The sequence below is a fragment of the Molothrus aeneus genome, chromosome 7 (assembly GCF_037042795.1).
Source record: "Molothrus aeneus isolate 106 chromosome 7, BPBGC_Maene_1.0, whole genome shotgun sequence".
NCBI lineage: Eukaryota > Metazoa > Chordata > Aves > Passeriformes > Icteridae > Molothrus > Molothrus aeneus.
The window spans coordinates 29,237,474-29,261,871 of record NC_089652.1 but is presented as its reverse complement, the minus strand read 5'-3'; the positions used below and the strand labels follow the sequence as shown (position 1 = coordinate 29,261,871).

Genomic DNA, 24,398 nt, shown 5'->3' with positions numbered 1-24,398 from the left:
CGTGGATCAAAAGGGATGGCTCTAATTGCTAGCCAAGCCCAGGGCAATGAGACCTGTCCCACAGTTAGGTGTGTGTGTGTGTGTATGGAAATCCCTGCTTTGGGGTCCATTGTGAGGAATTTGAGTTCTCAGTGATGGTAAATTTAAAATACTCCTTTGTGTAAAAAGCCTCTTGCAACTTACCCATAGTGGGTCATGTATCAGCAGAAGCTTTTAATTGTACTCTGGGTTATATGTTTAAAGATAAGAGTGAATTAGTGCCAGGCCAACTCCTTTTTAAACACATTTCTTCTTAACCCTTCCCATCCCTCTCTCCTGCACACACTCACTGATTTCCCATGCCACAGGAGCTGCTCTGCTGAGCTCTCCAGGTGAGCACCAAAACTGCCTTCTCATGGTTTTGTATGGGAAAAAAAAAGGTTTCCTGGTAGCCTGCCAAGATATTTCTCTGCCTTAGGGTGCCCTTCCCACCTTTCTGCTCCAGTGGGAAGCACAGATTGTGTTTGCTCACCAGCTTGCAGGGAGAGTGGGAGGAGGCTTGAGCTGGTGTTGGTTATTACTCCATCTCATACTGGGCAATTGCCAGGTGCCTGGTGGTGTGCAGTAAGTGTAGGGTGGTTCAAACTGGCAAGAAAACTGGATGACACGGTGAAAATCTGTACTGCAGAAGAGGGGAAAGCTGGTTCTTGGCAGTGATACTCCTGCCCTTTGACACCAGCCCACAGGCTCTGCAGGTGTGGGACATGGCTCCCATGGCCCTCCTGGGCTGCTGGGGAGGGTGGATCTGCCAAAATGCAGCCTCCCTATCACTGGGTAGAATCCTTGGCTGCAGGTTCCCAGTGAAAACCACTTTGAGTGCTGAAAGTGCAGAGCTGCATGGCCCAGGGTGGGCTGGTGCTCAGTCTCCACTCACATGGTATGTGGAAAGAGATGTTCAGTCCTGGTGGGATCTCTGGAAGCTTCAGCTTCTGAAAGCCCTTGAGAGGAAAAAAAATACAGGCTTTACTCTAGGATTTTGTAGATAAGTAGCCAGAAGCTGAAGTGTCCAAAATACAAAGCACTGCGAAAGTATCCCAACCTTCTGAACAAAACCTTAGAGACCAACCTGGTAGAGCTGGGAGCTTCTGCAGTTCTTGGCTGCGGGTGTGGTTCCTCCCAGCTGACCAGTCCTCTATTCTTCCCGCAGTTACAAGCTGTTCCCCAGCTGTGTCCCATCCTTTGGCTTCCGCCACCTGCTGTCCCTGACGGATAAAGTCGACCGTTTCAACGAGGAGGTCCGGAAACAGAAAGTTTCCCGCAACCGGGATGCTCCAGAGGGTGGCTTCGATGCCATTTTGCAGGCTGCTGTGTGCAAGGTGAGCTGCTCTCATTTCTGGAGGTTTCTTCTGCTCTGTTCTTGAACCAAGGCAAAGCTTGTTTGCCATTTCATGGAAGTAACTTCTAAATTTTTCTTGGAGAAACTGAAAAACGCTATTAAAAAATAGAGGCTTTTGTCATTATGTGCTTCCATAGACAAGCAGGCAAAGGAAAAAAGGTTAATTCTTTCTCTAGTTTAAAGGGATAAAAATGGAGCTTTTGTAAACACAAATTTAGGGCTGAGATTTCATTATGCAGTTAGACCTTTGGTGCTGAGCACCTGGCATAGAATCCTTCCAGAGTCACATGCACTTGTGTGCAGCAGTGCTGCACATCAGCTCAATGTGTTTAGCAAGGGTGCATCGAACACGTCTTGCAGCACTAGACCCATGTTGGGGGTTGGAGCTGGTTCCTACTGCTCATACCTTCCCTCTTTGTGTGTGTGGGGATGATCTCACCTCTGGGTGCTGACAGCCTTCTCTCCCTCTTTGTCAGCAGAACTGGAGCAGAGTTCATTAGCTTGGTGCCATGTTAGCCCTGTCCTTAGGGTTTTTGGAGATGCTTGCTTGGAGATCTTTCTGGAACAAGTAGTTGGGTTGCTCCATATCCCTTTGTCATGAATGAAAATTCTGACATGAGGCTGAGCTTCCCTGCTCATCAGGAATGGTTCTATTTGCTTTTTCACCTATTGCTGCAATTTTCCTTTTGTTTGCTTCAGCCTTGCTTAGTCCTTCTGGTTGGGCATGTTTTCTTCTGGGTCTGAATTATGGGAGCTGGGAGCTAGGAATAGTCTGTGGGAGTGATGGATTGCAGGCATGTGGGCAGCCAAATCTTTCCTTGCCTGGATTGCCTTTGCTGTGCTTCACGGTGTTGGCAGGACTGAACCTGCCCCATTGGGGCATCTTCCCACAGATATTGTTGTTGGCACAGCTACAGTGCTGCTCCCAATAACTGTCTGGATATAAAGTGCTTCTCAGTTTTGGAGAGGTGGCTCCCATGGTTAGAGCAGGGATGGCTCAGGATGGTGACTCAGTTGTGCCATTCACCATGTGGGTTTTTGCAATCCCTTCCACGATGTTACTGCAAAAACAGGCAAATATTTCCCTATGGTGCAGCAGTACTTCAGTGTGTATCACAAGGGCTCATTTCTGAAGTGCTGGTGGAAGGCAGGAGACCTGCAAGGTATTTCCTCTGAATTTGTGGCAGTCTCAGATTGTTGTTAAGGGCTAAAATCTTCAGCTGTCCTTCTTGAATGCACAGCCTTGTCCCTTCTAAATTTAGAAGATGAATTTAGATGCTGGTACCAACTTAATTCAGGAATGAGCACCCTTAAGGAAGGGTGAGCAAAGGTGAGCATGTGTACATGCGTGACTGTTGGCATGATGTGGCAGGTCATGACAGCAAATTTCTGCAGCCGCAGCAGTTAATTAATTACTGGAGCTTGGGTGTGGGAAAGGAAGTCCATGGGTCTGGTGTGAAGGCAAGAGAACTGGCTGTGCCATGACTCATGCTGCATTGGCAGTGCCTTGCTCTGAGCAGAGCACTGCCTCTCATCACAGCCATGAGCAGCAAAGATTCTGTCTGTCCAGAGTTAAAAAAGGCAAAATTTCAAGGCAGCTGATTGACATTAGGATGTTTGGTCCCATAGTCAAAATGGGAACTTATTGCTTAATTTCCCTTGTGGTCCCCAAGCAAAGGCCCAGACTGGTCAGTGGCTGTGGGCTGTGGTGAGACTCAACGCCACTGAGATGGGTGAGGGTTGCAGACACTTGGGGTGGCAGAGAAGTGCAGCTTGCTGACAAGGATATTCTTGGCATGGAGTTTGTCATCCTGCAGTGACTAATGGAGTATCATGGGGATGAAAACCCCAGAAACAGACAGTAATTCTGTTAACTCAGGACCTATTCCCCCTCTGATGCAAGGAGAGCAGCATACGGGCACCTTGGTGAATTCTGAGGTGGGTTTCCTTGTCACTGCTCTGCACCCCATTGCATCTCACTGGCTTGCTCCAGCTTTTTCCAGGGTAGTTATCACCTTAGAGAGTCCCCTGCCTTGGGGACATGCAGTGTGTTGCTCATGAAGCACTTTGTGCTCAGCATCAAGGGGAGAGGGGGTCACAGCACAGCAGAGCCTCACTGTCTCCAAGCCATGGTGTCTAAACAAGGCCTTCTCCTCCCCTTCTGAGGTGTCAGAAACAATACCTCCTGTGTTGACTAGATGTTTTTACGCTGGAATGCATAGCAAGCATTTCTTCTGCATGAGCTGCCTAAGGGCTCTGTAGCACTCAAGTAATGTTTTGGCCTGGTCTTCAACCCAAGGAATGGGGAAAGTTTGTACAGCTAACAGAGACTAAGGACCAGGCCCAGGGCTTGGCTCCTTTCTGAAAGATGAAGATATGGTAAATGTTATTCTCGAGGCAATGAAAGAGCCAGAGACAATAAGCCTTTATTCTGATGCTAAAATAGTATGCCAGGAATATTAATCAGCCTTCCGTAATTACATTTTCCATTTGCAGTATTTTGGTTTTTTGCCATTCTCTAAGTGCAAGCCTCATATGGCTTGGTGGTATGTATAAGTTTCAGATCTTATATGCTAAGATGCAGCAAGGACATAATGCTAGATTGGAAAATAAAGCATCTTTTGGAATGGTTTTGCTTGGTACTTGCTAGACACTGGTAGTTGGAGATAGCCAAGGCATCTGGGAGACACTGAAGAGCCTTTCAGAGCAATACCAAGTGAAGGAGGTTTTGGCTTTTGATCCCTAAGGCATACTTGCCTTGCACCTGTATCTGTTTCTTGCTTCCAAGAAAGTCTGCACCTGAAAAACTGGTGAGGTTTTAGACAAATTGATGAATGCAGGGGGGTCTCCTGGCAACTGAGTCTTGGCAATTGAATGGCTTTTATTCCGTGCCCAAAGTATAAATGTAGGTATTTTTTCAGGCATGGAAATACAGGCTTTGCTGCTTTTCCAATAGTATTTGGAGAGCTGTGCTGAGGCAGCTGTGGCAGTTTTGCCAGTCACTATTGGCTGTATGGAGTGAGAAGCTGTTTTTTGGGGTACAGAAGGCAACTGTAGCTGGTTGTGGGAGTAGGGGCAGGATCCATAGCACCCCAAGCCCTGTGGAAACATGTTACTCTGCTTTGGGTCCAGTCCCACCCCTGCTTTAAAAATCCTTCTTATCCCATAAGGATCAAAAACCAGATGAGAGGGTAGGCATCAGTGCAGGGTTTTTTGTTCAGCAATCCCAGTCCAATAAAAATAAATGAAATTCTCCTTGGTTATTTGCTTTAAGCAGAGTGGAGTGCTGCTCTGGGTTTCTCAGTGGAAACTGCATGCTGAAGAGCTGTATTTTCCAGTGCCTTGAGGCCACTGGCAGAGGCAGTCTGAGATGCTCCTTGGCATGCCAGCCTCCTTGGGGGGCTTTTTTCATAGGTCTACAGCTTTTTTTGGTGTGGGATCAGCACTGGCTCAGCCAGCCCATCCAAGGCACCCTGGTTTGATGTTCTGAGGCATCACATACTTTCAGTGCCTGCATATTGGCACTGAGGCTGTGGGTGCTCATTGCTTTTTGGGAGTGAGTTCCTGAGCTGAGCAGCCACAGCAGTTCTGATATTGTTTATGTGGGACATTGTGTTGGAGTCATGGAGAGTTTGTCTGCAAAGGAATTCTTAGCCCATGATTTAAAGGTGGGCTTAGCAGGCAGGTGACCAGCACCAGCACCCCCGAGGTGCCTTTGTGACTGCTGCTTGAACGCAGCTCCTTTTCTTTGTGTGCAGCACATTTCTAAGGAAATGAAACTCAGATTAATCCTTCTAATCTCTTTGGGAGTTTCTTGGCCTTAAACATTTAAAAAGAAATCAGCTTTGGATACTCAAAGAAAAGTGAATTGGATGGGCTTCTGTCTGGTGGCTGAGCAGACTGAAAACTGCCTCTTGCATTATTAGAGCTGTAATCACTTTTGGGTTGAGTTCTTAAGAAGTTACATTTTGGCATGAGGTTTTAGCCTTTTGTCCAGTGGGGTAACTTCAGAGGAATGAATCCTGCTTCCCAGAGCAAAAAATACTCATTGCTTCCTGAGCTGGACTGTAATGTGCTGGTGCATGGTAAGGGATGTGTGTTGCCAAAAATTTCTTCCTATGGCCTTATATGCATCATGGGGGTCTTTAAAATGTCAATAAAGAAAATAAACCTTCTGTAATTGGGAGGAAAAAGGAATCTACTCTAGAATAATGTCCCTGAAGCAAAAGTTATATTTATTGGAAAGATCAGCAGGCTTTGGCTATGGCTCACATTTGGAGGTGAAAATTGCGCTGGCACATGTGATTCTACACCCTTCTGCCTGCTCTGCCCTCCTGCCCTGCCCACGCCACTGCTTTCCATGGGAAGGGCCAGCACCTTCCTGTAAACAGGGCAGAGTTTGAGTTTTGCTAAATAAGCTGAGCAGTAACTCTGGAGGAGTTGGGTATCTCCATCTGCACCGTGTTCCCATCAGTGACCCAGCTTTTCCCTTGTGCTTTCCCACAGGATTTTTGTGGTGGTTCTCTGAGCCAGGGTCTGGAGGAAGGGGGATGCTGGAAGTGCGTGGGCAGGGAAGGTGTGGGGCCATGTCTTTTCTGGCAGATGGTCAGTGTGGCAGCCCAAGGGGAAGCTCTGGACAGTGGGACTTTCTGCCTCCAGTCTGTGCCGTGGCAGGATCTCCCTGCTGTGGTCAGCAGCAGGACCCCTGCTCACCCAGCTTGGCAGTGACCTGGCAGCAGGAACAGCCACTGAGGGGGTCTGCTGCAGCACAGTGGTTTGCAAAAATTTCCTTTGGGCACCTCTGTTTCCTTCCACTTCCGTTGCCACAAAGTGCTTCGATGTGCTATTATAGGCACAGATCTGCTTCTTGGGCTGATGAAAACATGGAAACCTGGGGAATGTTTGTCATCTAGATCTTATCCCTTTACTTGAAAAAATCTTTCCTTGCATCTCTCTTCATGCAAAGACAGTGGTAATGTCTGGTCCTTGCACAGAGGGACCAAGGAGGGGTCAGAGGACACTTCATGTGCTGTGCTTGATGCCTCAGTGCTTTTGTAGGGACCATTACAGCATGTCTTGACATTACCATGCTTTTAAATAAGCAGAAGTTTCTCAGAGCAGCTCTGTGCAGAGTGGTTGTGTGGGATTAGTGGCAGCACCAATGCCAGAGGTCCCTGCTCTGCTCTGGCTGTGTGTGTACCCCTGTACCCCTGCTCTCCTGGGGACGGAGCTGCCTGGGGCATGTGTAGAGCTGTACAACAAAATATCAGAGGCACCATGGCTTCCAGGAGATGTGTGCAGAAGGGGATCAGGGCAGAGTGCCTGGGCATGAGTGTGGTTGCACCAAAGCCCGTCCCCTCTGGCAGGCACCTCACTTTGTCCATCACAGCTCAGAAACAGCCTTTATGAGTGAGCAGCAATGAAAATGCTGAGCGGGAATATTGCAGCTCTTGCTGTTGCATTGGCTGCTCCACAGAGCTGAGGAAACAAGGTCAGATTAAATGTGTGTGGAGGAAATTGGCAGGTCTCCTTTGGCTATAAAAGCAGCTGAAATTCTTACTCTTGGATCTGGACAGAGAAGGTCTGGTGGACAGTCCACATACCTCCTCATGCCTTTTTAAATTAAGTGTGTTGGAAGGAGATGCTGGGAATTGCTGGATGGGCTCCCGACATTTTGTTTTCATAGCAGGGATGGGTGGACAGCAGCATGGTACTCTCCTAATTAATGCTAATGGGTCTGCTGCTGGCTAGGCACGTGGCTGGGACCATGTGCAGGGTGAGGGGTGAAGCGTGGGCTTGGCAGGGGCTGGCTGCTGTCTCACAGGGTTTGCTTTCCCCCAGGAGAAGATCGGCTGGCGTAAGGAGGCATCTCACCTGCTGGTCTTCACCACGGATGATGTGCCCCACATAGCCCTGGATGGGAAGCTGGGGGGGCTGGTGCAGCCCCACGATGGGCAGTGCCACCTGAATGAAGCCAACGAGTACAGCGCGTCCAGCCAGCTGGTGAGTGGGGCACGGGGCCCAGCCCTCAGAGACCTCGAGGGCTGGAGGACCTCTCTGGAGACCAACCAACCCCTACTCCAGCAGCTTTTGGCAAATGCAGTGCCTGGTTTAACCCAGCTTCTGCAATTTGCAAATAAAATTTGTTCTTCTTTTGGGCATTCCCCAATAGTGAATGCTTCTGTGATGGTCAAAAATGAGTTGGTGACTTAGTGAGTTCCTTCAAAGCTCATTGCATGGGATGGAAAAGTAACTTGGTGTCCTGAAGAGCATTACATTTTTCCTGCAAAGTGTACAGGAAACAGAATATGTCATCCCTTTTCTAAAATATGTTTGAGGAGGGTGGAGTCTGAGGACTGTCCAGAGGACTCTTCCTGCAAAGGGTGTATCTACCTTGATGTGACTACACTAGCAAGTACAATAGAATATTGCTTTTATTCATAGCCTTTGAGCACAACACTAACATAAGTCTTAGTAATAAAAAGGCAAACTAGCCCTTTTTAAAAATTGAACTCAGTGGAGGAAACTTCTGGGATGAATGAGCACTTGCCTGCCACTTCATTATCCCATCCTTCTGCAGAATGATGCTTTATTCAGCAGATCACATGCACTAATTATGATTGTTGTTCCTGAATGTCACCCTGTGAGGGGAGGGGAATCTGGGTGGCTATGTTAAGGTCAGAAGCTGGGCTCTACAGTGGAACCCCCTGTGCAGTCCTACCAAGTGGATGTGTAAGGGAGCACAGTCCCCAAACTGGCTCCCTTATGTGGAGTAAATGCTGAGGAGATGGCATGATGATGCTGCCTTGGCATTTCCATGTTTGAATCTCAGAGGCTCTCAATCAGTCCTCCAGTCTTCAAGTAAATGAGATGGTTTTTTCCAAGGACAGCACTTCAGAAGCAGGCGGGAGTTTTGAACTCAAGCTGTTCTCTAGAAACTGAGCCCTGCTTCGTTTTTTTTTTTTGCTAGAGCAGCATCTCCCTGCCATCCTCTCCATCTGGGAAATCTGCAGAATTAAAGAGTTTATTGTAATCTCTTTATGGTTCCAGTATGCAGAAAGAATAGGCAATGGATGTTTCTGCTTTGGGAGAAAAAATTAGATACATTTCCACTTTCTTTAGTTCTAGATCTCCCTGCCTCGCATCCCTTGAGGTAGCAGCCATTTAGCACATGTGCATTTGCTGATGGCAAAATAGGAAGTGGAAAGAAATAACCCAGTGTTTTGGGTATTGCTGTGGCTAGTGGTGTTGTCAGTCATGCATTTTAGTGAGCAGTGCTGTAGAAATATTTAACAGATTTCTACTATTTCAGTTAGGATTGTGCTGGTACCTCAGGGACTTCATCCTACAACAAAACACGCCATGTGTCTGGAATGAATTTTGCTATTGGGAAGAGAAGAGCAATGAAATTAGTCTTTGTTTCTGTGTTACCCACCAGTCTTTCTGCCTGGCTTTTTCCCCCTAGGATTATCCTTCCCTGGCACTTCTTGGGGAGAAACTTGCTGAAAACAACATCCACCTGATTTTCGCTGTTACAAAAAGTCATTACATGCTCTACAAGGTAATTGCTGAGTTGCCTGGGCTGGGGGGAGAGTGAATGCCTCTTGAGGCCCTGGGGAGTGGAGGCAGCTGCAAACATGTGTGTGCAGTGGCAAACGTGTGTGCAGTGATGAGGGTGCATGCATGTGGCCACAGGCTGCCCAGTGCAGGCAGGCAAGGCTCAGCCCTGCTGGTCTTTTCAGCAGAAAGCACTAAAGCTTCTTAGAGCAAACAGATATATGTGTGTTAGTGAGCATGTGAAGAGCTAAAATAGCCTCCATGTTAATCGGGATGTTCGGATGGCTGCCAGCGTGCAGCGTGCCAGAGAGCAGAAACCTGCTCGGCCCATTCTGCAGTGACTTAATCCCATTACCTAATCCTGCACAGCCTTTCTGCCCAGCTGTGTTTTTCCATCACGGAGTCCAGGGCCCTGACGTGCCACACACAATTTGAACTCTCCTGCTATTCCTGCTCTCCCCTTCAAAAGGAAAGGTGACCCAAGGCACAAAAACCAACCTGTGTCTAGAGCTGCCCTGTGGGGTTTTGCTGCTCTGTGGGTGCAGGGGTGGTGTTTCAGGCGGGGTTGCTTTTGGAAACCTCTGCCGAGGCCCTCGAGGCTCAAGCAGGAACAACAAGCAGCCCTGTTGCTATGGTGGGGATGCTGCTGTTCACCCATGGGGAGTGGGAGGGCTGAGCTCGTTCTCCACCCCCTCTCCTGGGGATGCTCAGGGTTGGGAGGGAAGTTGGGACAGCTGCTCCTCCCTCCCTGCAGTGCCAGATTTCCTGAGTACAAGGTGGCTGGTCTTCCCCCCCCAGCAGCAGAGCCCCAGGTATGTTTGTTCCTGACCCATGGCCGTGAGCTTTGTTTAATATTTGACATGCTTCATTAGCAATGCTTTACTTTTGAAAGCTCCACATTAACTGGAGCCAAAATATACCATGTATACCACTGGGTGATGGGGCAGTGTGTGTGGCCTGTGTCCCTGGCATGGGGTAAAACCCTCCTCATCCTCTGCTTTCCTCTCTGCACCTCAACATTTTAATTTTTCTTTCTTTTTTTTTTTTTAAGAACTTTACCACTTTGATCCCTGGAACAACAGTGGAGATTTTGCACAAAGATTCCAAGAATATCATTGAGCTGATTGTCAAAGCCTACAACGTAAGTGCATTTTAATTCCACAGCTGCTGAAGTGAGGAGGGCTAAGAACTTGGCCAGCTCAGCTCCCCCCAGTGAGCTCCACCCGGCTTGGCAGCCTCCCTCCCCTATCCTCTCCACACTGCTGGAGCTGGGATGTCCACCCTGGGAAGGGAAACAAGGTGTGTGAGGAGGATGAGAAGCGTGGATACCCAAGAGAGCCTGTGGGACAGCAGAAATTTCACCTCACTTCTCTTGTGTACAGATTTACCCACAAAACACAGCCCCCATCTAAAACAGATCTCTCTCAGAGATCTTTTACCTACCAGTAGGTAAAATAGATTATTTCTTTGTTATCTGATGTTCAGAGGCCTCTCAAGGATGGGACCGGGACCAGGTCCAGATAAGGTCACATTCTTGCCTTGCTCTCCGTGCAGCCCACACTGGTTTTCAACACCCTATGAGTATCACCATGCTCCCAAAGGAGCCCTGCCTGTGTGCCACTGCCAGTGCAGCCTGCCCTGGCACAGTGAGGAGGACAGCAAGGGACCTGGAGTTGTACTGCTGACCTGATGTTGTCCATCTCCATGGAGATCAGGGGAGCAGCTCAATTAGAAGCAGCTAAATGGCATGTTCATAGCATAGCTGGTGTCAATGTTTGTGTTGACTTCTCCCTGAATTCCTATGTGTCAGGTCTTCATGATCTTGCAAGGATATTGCTGTGTGTTGGGCATGGAGATCTGACCCCATAACAGGTAGAGTTATTCATGCATGGGACCTGTGGGCACAGCTTTTGATGGCTGCAAGCTCTTCTTGGTACTATGTTCTATAGTGCAGGGAGTCAATAAGAACTTCTTTGGAGGAATTTACACATCCAGAATCCATGTGGGGTTGGGGTGGTTGGGGTGTGCTTTGCATGATCTGTAAAGTTCTTCCTTCTTGTCCCCCATCTCCCTGCAGTTAAAGCAGCTTTTGGTTATGCCCTTGGGAAGAGTGCTTCCCAAAGCTTCACCCTCTGAGGAAGGCAGAGAACGGTTAATGCTCCACAGGACTATACAGGGCTGATAAGAGGACTTGTGTAGGAACATAGGATGAGCCTGTGCAAGGCCATACTGAGGCCTGACCTGGTGTCCTGTTTTCTGCCATGCTACCTCTGGGAAAGAAGAGAGGGGAGCACATCAGTGTAGCAGCTAATTTCTACAGGATGAATTGGGCAGAGCAGCATCCATAGATTAACTGACAATTGGCGGTGTTCAGCCCACAGGCAATGGATGCTCCATGTGGTCCCAGTTGTTATCCCATGAAAGCTTCACTGTTACAGTAGAGAGATGGGAATTATTCCTTTCTTTCCTCAAGGACTGTTTAGATTCACCCGGCCAAAAGTCATTTATTTCCTGTCCATTTCTAGAAGCATTGGCTCTTTGCTGGCATGTGAACCCTGCTTTTGTCATCACATGTACTGGCAAGAGGTCTGAATTAGCACTTTTCCTTAATCTGGCCTGTTTGGTGAGGGCGGGGGACAAGGGGAAGAGGGATGGAGGTGGAAGCTGGTTTTGGGTAATAAGCATATTTGTGCAGAAAGCTCCATTTTGAAAAACTTTGTCGTTTTTGGACACCACTGGTATGAAAATCAGTTCCAGCCCTTGGAAGAATTAAACAAAACAATGTCATTCTGAATTAATATTTATAAACTTCATTTTGTTGTGACTTAAAAAGTCTGTGTATGCAGCAGGGCAGAGAGTTAAGAAGCAGAAGAAAGGGGTAGAAGCACACCAAAACCTCACAGATGGAAAATGCTCTTCACTTTGAAAAGTTTTTTCAAAGAAAGAGATTTTTCATTAATTTTTCCCATGGTGCTGTTTCCAGCTGACTCTTACAAAAGGGTGCTTTTGGTTCAGCTTTTTCTTCTAAGAGGGAGAATACATTTTTCTGACCAGTTGGGTGAAATGAAGGAAGCAGGACAGAGCTAGTGCAGTTTCACGTCTTCTCTGTGCTGCACAACAGACATTGTAGGACAGCTGCCAGTGGAGAATCAGGCTTTGCACTTTGCTCAGGAGCTGGGTTATGGGGAGGAAAAGGTGCAGATGTGCACAGAAAGCTCTGACCTTCAATTCAGAGATATTCTGTTTCTGGTCGAGAAGGTTTTCTTCTTTGTCTTGTGCACCCGTATGTTTCCAGTGCTGGCTGCAGTGTCCATTACACCCTGCAGGGGTGGCAGGCAGCTCCCTGTGAATCTAGTTGTGATCATCAGAACTCTTCTAGCCTGATTGGACCAAACTCAAATGTCAATGTGTGTGCAGGGGTGATTTTTTTTCCATATAGGTGCAGAGATGTCCTACCCACCCTCTGGAAACAGCAGGAGAAGAGACTAAAGCAGAAGAAACCCTTCTGTCTTTGGGAGCTTGATGGTTTGCTTTCCCCTTGTGTTTCCAGAGTATTCGGTCCAAGGTGGAGCTCACAGTCTGGGACAGCCCTGAGGACATTGGCTTGACCTTCACAGCCACCTGCCAGGATGGGTTGTCCTATCCTGGGCTCAGGAAGTGTGGGGACCTCAAAATTGGAGATACGGTGAGTCTGCCTTTTAATCTGTTCCCTGGAGAGGCTCTTTCACCTGCTTCCCTCCATTGATGAGTGGTCCTGGGCAATAAAACACAGTTTTGCTCATTTTCCTCTGCTTTCTTCATGATGATATAGAAACCCACAGAGGGTGGCTCTGCTAGAAGTAGTTCTGAGTGGTGCAGGTCAGTCCAAGGTGAGCTGTGAGGAAAGAGGGAAAGCATCTTGTCTACAGTACTGAGCTGAAGGTCCTGATCAGGCAGCAAGGATGCAATAGTCAAAAACGAGCCTTTTTCCCTTATTCACAGATATTCACATCACACTCTCACCTGTGAAATTCCATAGGCAGCAACCCTCCTCTCCTGTGTTCAGTTCCTAGGTTATTGGATGGCAGCACAGATTGAAATAAATATTAACATGGCATAATCAACCCTGTGCTTTTTAAAAAGCAGTGAAGCTAAGCTTTGCTTGTTTAAATTGAGTGTTGATGCAGATAAATGAGTTGCTGGGCTGCAGGGCTAGGGCAGGAGGGCTCAGGTTGGTGGGGAGTCTCCTCCCTCTCTTCAGACTTTTGCTGTCTGAGGCCATGGGTGTGGGTTCATTAGCAGCCTGATTGCCTTATTTGAGAAGAGTGACTCTGCAAACATACCTCAGGGCTCTTAGTGCTGTGACATATAAAAATAGTTTGAAAGAGTCAACAGTAGCTGGAGTTTTACCCCACCAAATAAGGATCATGTGAGATGTTAAACAGGGAAGTGGCCTTGCTTTTTAAACTGAATTTACTGGGTCCTGGATAGGTAGGTAAAAGCAATCCCTGTAGCTCCTTGGATGGCTCCAGCTGCTGCAGCTTGTGCCATAAAGGGTCTGGCTGTGAGTGCAGCAGGGAGCTGGTGCTGGCACTGCTCCATTTTAGGGGCACTCTGAGTGTCAAGGTGCCTGCACAGGGAGAGATACCACAGGATGGTGGGGTCATGTACGTCCACCCCCTCTTTTCAGCTGCTTTCTGTCCCACTGCTTTGAGGAGATTTGACTCCTGCTAAGGAAGTTTCCCTAAAGAGGATCATGCTGGCACTGGACCCTAATCTGCCGGGGCTTAGTCCTGGGGCTGTGGGTGTCAGCGGGTGAAAGGGAGCAGGATTACCCTGATCCCCTTAGCTTGCTTTCTGATCTCCTCCTCTGTAATTTGAGATTCTATCCTAATTGCTTCAGGCCTTGGGAATGGGAGGGGGCCAAGGGAGGTTTCCTGGGGGTGCAGCTCTCCTGCCAGGGGTGGCTGCTGTGTCTTCCATCTGCACATCCCCCCTTGACCTGTGGGACAGTGAAGTCAGTGAGAGCTTGAGGTGACCCCCAAATGTCCCCAGAGAGAAAGCATTCCTTCCTGAGGCCTAGGAAAGGGTCTCATTTCCTTGGAATAAGGTTAATCCTCCTTACTAACTGGCAGCTCTGGGCAGTGCTGACCAGCCCTAACAAAGAGCAGGATTAAATCAGGGGCTAAGCAAGCAACTAAAGTATGGTCTTGGTTTTCTCAAGGAGAAAATCCCTGACACTGGATTGTGGCAACATAAAACGAGTAGGGGTGTGATGTATAACCATTTAATGATGTGTAGAACCCTTCTGAAACCAGGCTTGATAGAAGTATCCATTCAAAATGGCCTGTGAGCAGCATGCCAAAAGCTTGGGACTGTGGGGCTGATACACATATCCACATGCAAATCAGGAGTCCCATAAAACCTTCTAAATCCATGATCTTATAGGCACCTTGGGTTCTTTGCTGTGCTGGTTAGATCTTGTTTTGAGAGAGTTTTCTATTTTTAATGGCATGAAAACTGGGTTGTTTGCTAGGGTTTTGCCCTGTTTGTTTCATGGGAATAGGCAAGTTCCTTCCCACTTCACAGAAAACAGTGGTGCCTGATGGGGAAAATTGCTGTGAATGGCTGACAGCAGAGAGTTTTAAAATACTTTGGATGCCCAGCCCCTCATGTTGGTGCATTGAGCTGCAGGTGCCATTGCTAGATGTGCAATTGTTTGGGGTTTATTTTTGCACACCTGGGAGCGAAGCTCTGACGTGCCGAGTTCTGTGGAATTGCTCCATGGATTTTCCCCAGCACATTTGCTCTTCCCTGCTGGGGAGCACCGCTAGCAGCTGCTTTGGGGCCGTGCCTGTGAAAAATGCAGATTTTGTGATTGGCTTTTTGCAAATACTAAAATGAATATTATATGTGTTGTGTTAGAAAGTAATGCTGTATTAATTCTCTTAAGTAGTATGTTAAACATAGTTTTAGGTTATAAACAATGTTAAAATAGAAACTATGCTATTGTGGAAAATGCCAATCACTTGTTTTTAAAATTTTAAACGTTTAATAGTAATGAAATGGTTATAAAAATAGTAATACAATTAGAATAATAATAATTTGGACAATTTGAATTAGGACAATATGAGACAATAGAGACAAAGAGTTATGGACGTCTGGGTACCTTTTTCTGGGCAGTACAAGCCCAAAAAAGGACAGCGCCTTTGAGGTGGGAAGAAGTTTGTTTCTTATGATAAGAGGGCAAAAAATTCTGAAAGATTTAGGTGTCCTGTGGCTGCTGTCTCGCTGCGAGTCCTTTCTTTAAAAAAAGTATCCTACATAGCATAGTTTCTATTTTAACATTTTTTATAACCTAAAACTATATTTAACACACTACTTAAGAGAATTAATGCAGCATTACTTTCTAACACAACACATATAATATTCATTTTAATATTTGCGAAAAGCCAATCATAAAATACATGTATTTTTCACACTATGTAGGATACTTTTTTAAAGAAAGGACTTGCAGTGAAATAGCAGCCACAGGACACCTAAATCTTTCAGAGGAAAAGAATTTATTGCCCTCTTATCAGAAGAAATGAACTTCTTCATACCTCGCTCAGTCCTGAAGATGCCGTTAGGATTCAGAGGAAGAAGTTGACGATGACCAGACAGAATCCTGTGTTTGAATGGAATTTATGCATCATGTATGAGATGTATGAATATGCCACAGGCTGTTGTTTTTAAGGGTTAATCCTTTGTTAACGTGTCCTTTTTCAGGCTCATGCTGCCCAGAAAAAGGTACCCGGACTCCGTAACTCTTTGTCTCTATTGTCTCATATTGTCCTAATTCAATTTGTCCAAACTATCATTATTACTCTAAACGTATTACTATTTTTATAACCATTTCATTACTATTAACATTTTAAAATTTTAAAAACAAGCGATCCGCGTTTTTCACAGCGCCCGTCACCTTCCATCTCCCCTCAGGTTTCCTTCGAGGTGGCCGTGGAGGCGCGGAGCTGCCCGGCCGAGGACGCGTCCCACAGCTTCACCATCAAGCCGGCCGGCTTCCGGGACACGCTGGAGGTGGCCGTGAGCTACCGCTGCCAGTGCGGCTGCACCGGCCGGGCCGCGCCCGCCAGCGCCAAGTGCAGCGGCAACGGCACCTACGCCTGCGGGCTGTGCGAGTGCGAGCCCGGCTACCTGGGGGCCCGCTGCGAGTGCCGGGAGGGCGCCATGGGCGAGCTGCACCACGCGCTGTGCCGCGAGGCCGAGGGCAAGCCCCTGTGCAGCGGCCGGGGCGAGTGCAGCTGCAACCAGTGCCAGTGCTACGAGAGCGAGTTCGGCAACATCTACGGGCCCTTCTGCGAGTGCGACGACTTCTCCTGCGCCAGGTACAAGGGAGTCCTCTGCTCAGGTAGGAGCCTTTTCCCTCCCTTGTGTTGCAGTGTGATGCCATAGCCTGTCTCAGTTATCCCGGTTCCTTCACCAGGTGTGTCGATCACCTCTCCCTTCCCCTCCCCTTGCCCCTGCTGAGTGCTGTCTGTCAATCTTGGCATTCCAGAAAGGGCGTTGTGTGATTGGCGAAGTTCAAAAGATGCCTCTCAGCCCTGGGGCACATTGGGCCATCCAGGTGTCATTTGTCCCCTGAGACTTCCCCCCCTTACCTGGTTCATGGGATCCCTACCCCTTCTCTCCCCCTCTCCCCGGGGTTAAAAGACACGGCAACCACGTGGTTTGCTGTTCTGTTAGAGCTGTTGCTGGATTCAGAGGCCTGTGGGCCAGGAATAAAGCTCTGGATCGAAACCCTCCAGCAGAACCCAACTTCTTTCCTTCACCTCGCCTTGAAGCCTCTTCGCCAGAGATAAACCTGAGCTCCTGCATGCCTGGGCTTGTCCCAAGTGCCCAGCTGCAGCATCCAGCCAGCCAAAGGTGTCTCTGAGGTGAAACCACCACAGCTGCTGCCTTTGGTCAAGCAGCAAGGGCCAGACGAGGCCAAGCACGTTCCATCCAGCCATATTGGTATTAAATTCCAATACCATTGGGCCCTCAGTGTCGTGGTAGTGAGAAAGCTGCCCCAGAATGGGGCTGGAGTGTGTCGGGAATCTGCCCTGTTTCTGGAGGAGTCTGTGCTCCCTTTCTTTTCCTTATGGGAACAAGGAGGGAGAGGTTTAGAGGCATCCACAGTTAAGAGCAAAAATTGCATTATCCTCATCAGAGCTGGGTTTCCAGCATTGGAGTCAAAGGCTGTCTCCCTGCATGTCAGGGATCTTTAGGATATTGTCAGAGTGACCCTGAGAAAAGTTAGAAAGTCTCTTTTCCCAGCCCGGCTCTTGAAGGAGGAGTCAGAGCTCTTCATTTCTCGGTCTCAAGGTTGTTTATTGTTTGTTATCTATAACATTTTTTCTCCTATCCTGCCGAGGTCCGTCCAGCAGGACAGTTCCAGGCACTCTGCCTGCCCCCGGGGCGGTGTTATGTCTTTATACTAAAAACTACATATACAATATTTACAATTACTTTCCAATACCTATCACCTATGTTAGACAGTGAGCTTCTACTCTAAACCAATCTGTAAGTGCCAACATCACAGCAGAAGATGGAGGCCAAGAAGAAGAAGGAGAAAGGCTGGACATGCCCAGTTCCCTCCATCTTGCCTCCTGAACCCCCATACCAAAAACCCCAAAATCTACTTTTCCACCCTGTGATACCTTCACTATTATTCTACCTGAACTGTTGTGGCTTGCTGATCTTCATATAAGGTTGGTAATTTGCTTCATGGGTCATAATCAAACCCACAGGTGTTTTGGGCTCCGTGCCAGGGCTTCTGAGCCCCCTGGCAGGGGTCCTGGACGTCCTGGACAGCCAGAGGGATGTTCTGGGTTCCCACACCTGCAGGTTTGTCTGCTGTCTGCATCCCACGGAGATGTGCAGAGTCTTGGCTTTGTTATTGTTATTTTGATGTAACTATGCACATCTCTTGCACACTGATGTATTTCCCTAGGAAAGAGTAAACCAGCACTGGCATGAATCCCCTGAGGCTTTTTTGGTGTTGTCATAGGTTGGATTTTTCCTTTGTGTGCCATCCTTCCCTGCCTAGGCAGAAACAATCTTCTTTTAAAGATGAAGTATGTGGTGTAATCCCCTGGTGTGTCACAGGTGAAAGGAAAGATTGTGTTTCAGGCTGTTACTTATTAGAGAAAAGCTGTATTAAAGATTCCTAAAGCTGTTTTATGTATGGATTTTTCTCCCACTGGGAAAACAAGTCATTCACTGGGAAAGCTGTAGCCAGTCAGCTTTGCTTAAACAAAGGTAGACGAGTTATTTAGCTGTGTTTGCTAAAATAGTTTTAAAACCTCATCAGTCCAAGGTCAAATAATTTACCTTGAACATAATTGCCTGGATTAGCCCTCAGACATAATTCCCTCAGTTGGATCAGGGCACAGGGCTGTTCTTTAAAATTTGCCTGCATTCAAGCAAGTAAAATATTTCCGTAGCTGAAAACCTTGGACAAAAATTCCAAACAAGTGTAAGCTTGGAAAAAATAGTTACTTTTTATGTTTTCTCCAGGGAAGTGGTGTTTTTTCCACTGCTGTTTATCTTGCCCTGCATATTTCAGAGTGGAGCAATAAGCTTTAGTTGCAAGTTTCTGACTGTTTGAGGCGATTGTGTTGTTAGGCAGATAGAGGATGTTTGGCTAGTGGTTTTGTCACTGCTGAAGATGAGGCAGGCAGTACTCTGGGTTTGGAATTGCTCTGGAGATCCCAGCTGGGATCGAGTGGGAAAGGCCAGTTCCACCTTGACAGTGACTGCCCAGAGTGGGGGGTGTGTGGGGCTCTCCCTGCTGGTGCATGAGTGGAAAGATGGGTGAGCAAGCACAAAAAAAGTGTTTGAAGGTATACAGGGGTAAAAATTAAACTCAGCTGTGAAGTAATTAGGAGCACTACTCTCTGGGAGTTCTCCAGAAGACCACATTGCTTTGATAACATCATCCCACCCAAAAGGAGAATATTTAAAAGCAAGCAGGGCATCAGTGCTGTAAAGAGAGGTTGTAAGTTACTAGTGTAACAGTTGCTGCAAGAGAAGAGCACACCTCTGCTCAAATTTCCTTTCCAGCAGGAGGGCTAGAGCTCTGCTGCTCCACAGGAAAGCAAGTTATCTATCTTCTGTTGCACCTGCTTGCCTCTGTCCCTGTGGAGGATGTCTGGTGCTGGGAAGCACATCATAGCTGGTTTGGGATTTGCTGGAGCTTTTTAAAGTAATTTAAAAGTCCTTTTTATAGCTATAAAAGAAAACAAAGGGTAGGCTGAGGCCAAGCAAGCTCTTTGCTTGAGGGAAAGTATGGAGTCTGGCATGGCTGCATGAGTTGTGATGCTAAATCTGAATTGGAGCAAGCACTGTGCCAGTGACATAACATTTTGAGGTGGTTTTGTCATGCCAAGAGGCTTGGGATTGCCCAGCCCACCACAAGCTTGTGTGGCAGGGCTATGCCCAAGGCTGCCCCTAACAAACAGCCCTCTGCTACACAAACATTGCTGGGGGCTTCCAGCAGACCATGCTCTCTCCCTGCTACAAATGGGGCCTTTCTAGAAAAGACCAGGTGTTTAGCTCAGCACTGAACATCTGTCCACCAGCACAAGTAGACTTGGAAGCCAGAAGAGTTTGAGTGATGCCTTGGGAGCAGGTTGATTCTCAGGGCAGTCTCTACGGTGGCTGGTTGCTGTTTTTGTTCCTGCTGGGGGTGAAATGACACCCTGCCCTTACTCTGTCTTTTCCTGGGCACGGTGTCTGTCCCTGAAAGGCTCTGTCATCCCTGCGCCTGTCACTCTCTGGGGGGAGTGCAGGTTTTAGCTAAAGCACAAACCAAAAAAGCAGAGTGTAGGGAGCTGTGATTTTGCAGCAGATTATTGTCTCTGTCCTTGCTTGGGAGTTTCTTGGCTTGGACCCATGAGGGAAACTCATCACTTCTGTCAAGAGTTTTATTTATACTCTTTGAATCCTTTGGTTGCATAGAAGGCAGTCAGTGCCTCTCAGTGCATTTCTGATGACTGACTGTGCTCTGAACAGTGGAACCCAGCCTCAGGTTTAGCACACAGGCTGTGGTGTCCCCCATCAAAGGCACTCACACCTGCCCCAGCTGCTGAACAAGGTGATACCATGAACCTGGAGTGCCCATCCCACGCAGAGCTGATGAGAAAACAGCCAGTCCAACCTGAGCTGAGGTTCTGGGGAGCACCAGGAGGAGAGCACAGATTTCTGAGCTCAGAAGTAAAAATCCACTCAGGCAAACTGCTTTGCACTTACATGGCTGTGGCATGAGCCCATCACCCATCTGTGCAGGCATTTCTTCCTTTTATGATCTGCAGTAAAGCTGTCCCCATTGAGTCACAGCCATGGCACAGGGGTGGGTGGCATTTTATGCTCAGGCATCCTGTATTCCCAGCAGAAGCCAAGTGGGGTTGAAATACTCTGAAATGAACTTGTTTCTTGTCTCTTGGCATTTGGTCCTTTGGCTAAGGAAAAAAAAAATCCTGGGTCCATTTATAAATATTGGAGCCTCATTTTTGTCAGCATTTGAGAGGAGAGATGCCTGCAGACAGTGCTGTCTGTGGCTCCAGTCCTTTTGTAGTCCCCCTCATGAAGTGGAGAAGCAGATTTTGGGTGAGAAAGAATCTAAAGAACTAGCAAGATTTAATTCCTGCTAGTTAAAGCTCTCCTGTTAGGGAGCTTTAACTAATTTATAATGTGGAGTAAATATTAATGCAAGTTGCATCCAACTCAGAATCAGTGTCACTTAGTCACTAATCAGTGGCATTTGTTCTGCTGCTCCCCAAGTCCAGGTAACAGCTCTAGAGCAGCTGTTTCAAGCCATTAATCCAGCTTCTGGAGGGGCCGCAGGGGATGGGTTACACAAGTGTTCTGTTCTTACAAAAGAAGTGCAGCTGGGTTACCTGCAGCACTGTGCTCTGACAAAGCAGGCAGAGGCTTCCCAAACCCTCAAATGCTTTACTCCCAGTTTTTCTTTGGGTGAGAGGTTGCCTTTTTGCATTGAGATCTTCGACACATCACTCTGTCCCCTCGACTCTGAAATGTGGGTGGCTGTGGGAGAGGGCAAAAATCCCTCCTGCCTGCAGCTGGGCTGGGGAGGGGGCAGCTGGCTGCACAACCCACAGGCTTTTGAACTCCTTGGCTGCCTGCCAGGCACTTTGACAAAGGAGGAAACATCTCTGCCCTAATTGCATTCCTGAAGGTCCCATAAAACAAGGTGGCAGGAGGGAGGAGAGGCCCCAGTAAGGGCATCACACATTTGGCTCTAATGAAGAAAGACTGGCTTGTTGGAGGCCAAGCTTCATTAGTTTCAGTTGCTCCAGACCTATTTTTTCTTGGATGGGGGGACACAGAGTAATATGGCATCACATGGGTCTCTAAAGAAATTTTCCCTTACCCAGCTCCCTGTGTGAGTGTCATTTATGTGCTCTTCAGCCCAGGACTCTGGTTGTGCACAGGCACATCACTAATTACAGAGAGCATTTGTCATGCTGCAGCCCTTCCTCCCCCTAAAACACAAAAGATCTCATCCCAAAAATCCATACTGCCTGAGCAACACAGCAGCTACTGACGGTGGTCCAGCTTTCGGGGATCAGGTCTTTTGTGGTTTCTCTTCATTTTTTTTAGAATTGGACAATAAATCAGATTTAAGAACAGTTTTGCATCAGTAAATGAAGCTAGTCTCTCTAGCTTGTGAGCAGCTGTGAGCATCGAGCTGGTTAAGGTGACTGAAGGTCGTGGCTGGCTGAAGCACAGCACGATGGGGATGCCTTGAAGCGCAGGAGCTGGGCTGGCCTCCCTTACCAGCACAGGGCTTCCAGTGACACAGAAAACTCAGATCAGCAGTAGAGCAGCGGGTGTCACATCTGCAATACGTGCAAGTGTCAGAATCACTTCTGAGATGGGATGTGGGAAGGGACAGCTCATTGAAAATTGGGGGTTTATTTGGCAGAGAATAGCCAAGCTGACACGTGATGTGGCTCCAGTTGCCCTGCTGAAACCACTACATAAACTGCTGAGCTCATTCAAGTCATCAGTATTTACTTCTGAAAGCTTCCTCTCTTGGTTTTAGTAAATAGGGAAGCTCAGGGATGTTTCAGCCTGTACTAAGGCCCAGGGAGATAAGGCTTTTTTGTTTTGTTTTGTTTTGTTTTAACACGCCTCAAATTAGAAACCTCACTCATGCTTTTGCAATTTGTTTTCACTGTACCCTGTCCATAACACATTTAACAGCCAGTGGGATGATGGCTCAGTGTCAGTGCCCTGGTTTCTGGTCCTGCATTAGAACTCCATGCTTTGAGAGTGGCATTTGGGTTTGATTCCTCTGCTAGTATCTCCACCCTGGGGATTTGGATGGGATCTGTTACTCTACAAATCACTGTGCCCATGGACACATCATCTGGAAATAGACTTCCTTCCACATGTACTTTTGTAGTTACTGTTCACCTACCCAGTGGTGAATAAAGCTACCATCCTGGGTGGCAATTATAACTGCCTCTTGGATGGAGATGCTGGTGTGCATCTGAAAACTCAGATGTGAGAATAAGGGTGATTTACATCTTTCAGACACACAACAGCATTTTATTTTTGATCTTAATGATTTTCATTCCTAATGCCTAAACTTTTATCAGAAGCAGCTGTTAAGAAAGAAATGGGTATTATTTGATTTGTTAACCTCTCAGGTGCAGGTGATGTTTGAGTGTGGTTTGGGGAGGAAGGAGAGCTCCCTTTGTGCCCACTGTCTGTGGTTGTGCTGCAGGTGCGGTGGCTTTTGACAGAGGTACCCCTGCCAGAAGGGAAGAGGGTGGCCTGTGGCAGAAAGAAGAGAGGGAACAGAGCCTGAACCACATCAGCAATGTTTCCTTTTAAGTCACGTCAAGTCTTGTTATCTGTAGGTTTTTCTGAGCACTGCTTAGTAAAAGAGAACCTGAAGGGGAGAGACAAAAGGGCCATATAGATATGGAAGTTAAAAATAATCCTTTGGCTGTTGCTAAGTGCTAGTGCAGCTGCAGGGAGATGCAGCTCCCTCTCTGGGGCAGCTGCCCTACAGGTCAATCCCTCTGTGCTTCCCATGTGGGAGGAGGATGGGGAGCACATATCTCCCAGCATATTCGAGGCTATTTTGGTGACAGAGGATGCAGTGTCAGCTCGGGTCACTGTGCTGTAACCTCACAGTACCAGTTGCTTTGTGAGCAGTCCCAGTCATTAGCAGCAGGTTGGGGGCACAGGGGTCAGTGGCTGCGGGTGCTGTTGGGGTGCAGGGCATGGGAGAATGGTTTGGGGTGAGCAGAACCAAGTAAAGTCCTCTGAAACAAAACCCTGTATCATTAGGGTGTTGTAGCACTGCGAGTGCCCCTGTTCCCACCAAAGAGCAGGGTAGGAGGAGGAGTCTGGGCTGGAAGACACAGCAGTCTGTGTATGTTGTCACACTGTGTGGGGCACAGGGTGCCCTTGGCAGCCCACAAATCTGGTTTCAGGCACCCTGAGGTCTCTTGCCTACAGTGCCACTTGCAGAGCCCAGGGGACCTTAGGCCCAGAACAGACAGCAAGGAGATGGCACTACTGTAGCATCTCTCTTTTACAATGTGGTCAAAACTCAGGCTGCATGTTTATCTTCGAGCTTCCTGAAGACCTTTCTCCTTGGTGCATTCCCATTTGGCCTTTGCTTTTGTCACCTGCAGGAGCTGCTCAGCCAAGGGTCCTGTCCTGAGATGTCTGTGAGCCAGAGAATAAATGGATAAAACAAAATAATCCCCCTGAACAAGAAGGAAAAATAAACCTCTGACTTGTTGTGTCCCATAGCTGTGAGGAACTGAGGCCAGAGCACCTGTGCCTGGTGTCACTATTTGGGTGGGCATCCCCTCTCCAGCTTACATCCCTACTCCACCTGTGAAACAGTTTGGCTCCAGTAAGAATAGACTACAAACATTTAATAAGGAACAAATCAAATGGGGCACCTCTGCTATCCTCTTCCTTTTCTGGGGTTAAACTGCAAAGCTGTTCTGCTGACTCTCATCAGATGGATTGCTGTAAAGAAATAGAAGGTTTAGGTTCAGCTCTGTTTATTCCAATCCAGTGGGTCAGCTTAAAAAAAAAAAAAAGTAAGGATCAGGTCAGCTGGAGCAGGCAGGGCTGAGAACTGTGGTGGGGAAGAAGAGTCGACTGAATCCACCCTCATCCTGCTCAGACTGATGCCACTCTTGCCCTGCTTACAAGCTCCCTGCAGATGCTGTTTGGCTCTATGTCCACTGTCATTTGGCTGCACAATGTCTAAGTCCCAAATCAAGAAAAATGCTTTTTTTTTTCTTTAAATGTGTGTTTCCATAAATCAGCTCTTTTCTTAGGCCAGCTATTGAACTGTTGGTATTCCTGCTTGCCCTCCTGTAGAGCGTGGGGCTGCCCTGCTGTTGCAACATTTTGGAGCAGCAGAATGTGATTGCTCAAGCAGTGA

At 47.7% G+C, this 24,398-nt stretch overlaps 1 protein-coding gene across 2 annotated transcripts in view; it reads left to right on the top strand.

Moving 5' to 3' along the window:
• ITGB5 (integrin subunit beta 5) overlaps positions 1-24,398 on the top strand; it is a 57,938-nt gene that overhangs the window by 18,211 nt on the left and 15,329 nt on the right. For both annotated transcript variants that reach the window (XM_066553546.1, XM_066553548.1), the window contains exons 5-10: positions 1,187-1,355; positions 7,217-7,378; positions 8,841-8,936; positions 9,984-10,073; positions 12,483-12,617; positions 15,890-16,319. In XM_066553546.1, coding sequence (XP_066409643.1) covers positions 1,187-1,355; positions 7,217-7,378; positions 8,841-8,936; positions 9,984-10,073; positions 12,483-12,617; positions 15,890-16,319 — 1,082 coding nt within the window. The remainder of the gene's footprint in view (positions 1-1,186; positions 1,356-7,216; positions 7,379-8,840; positions 8,937-9,983; positions 10,074-12,482; positions 12,618-15,889; positions 16,320-24,398) is intronic.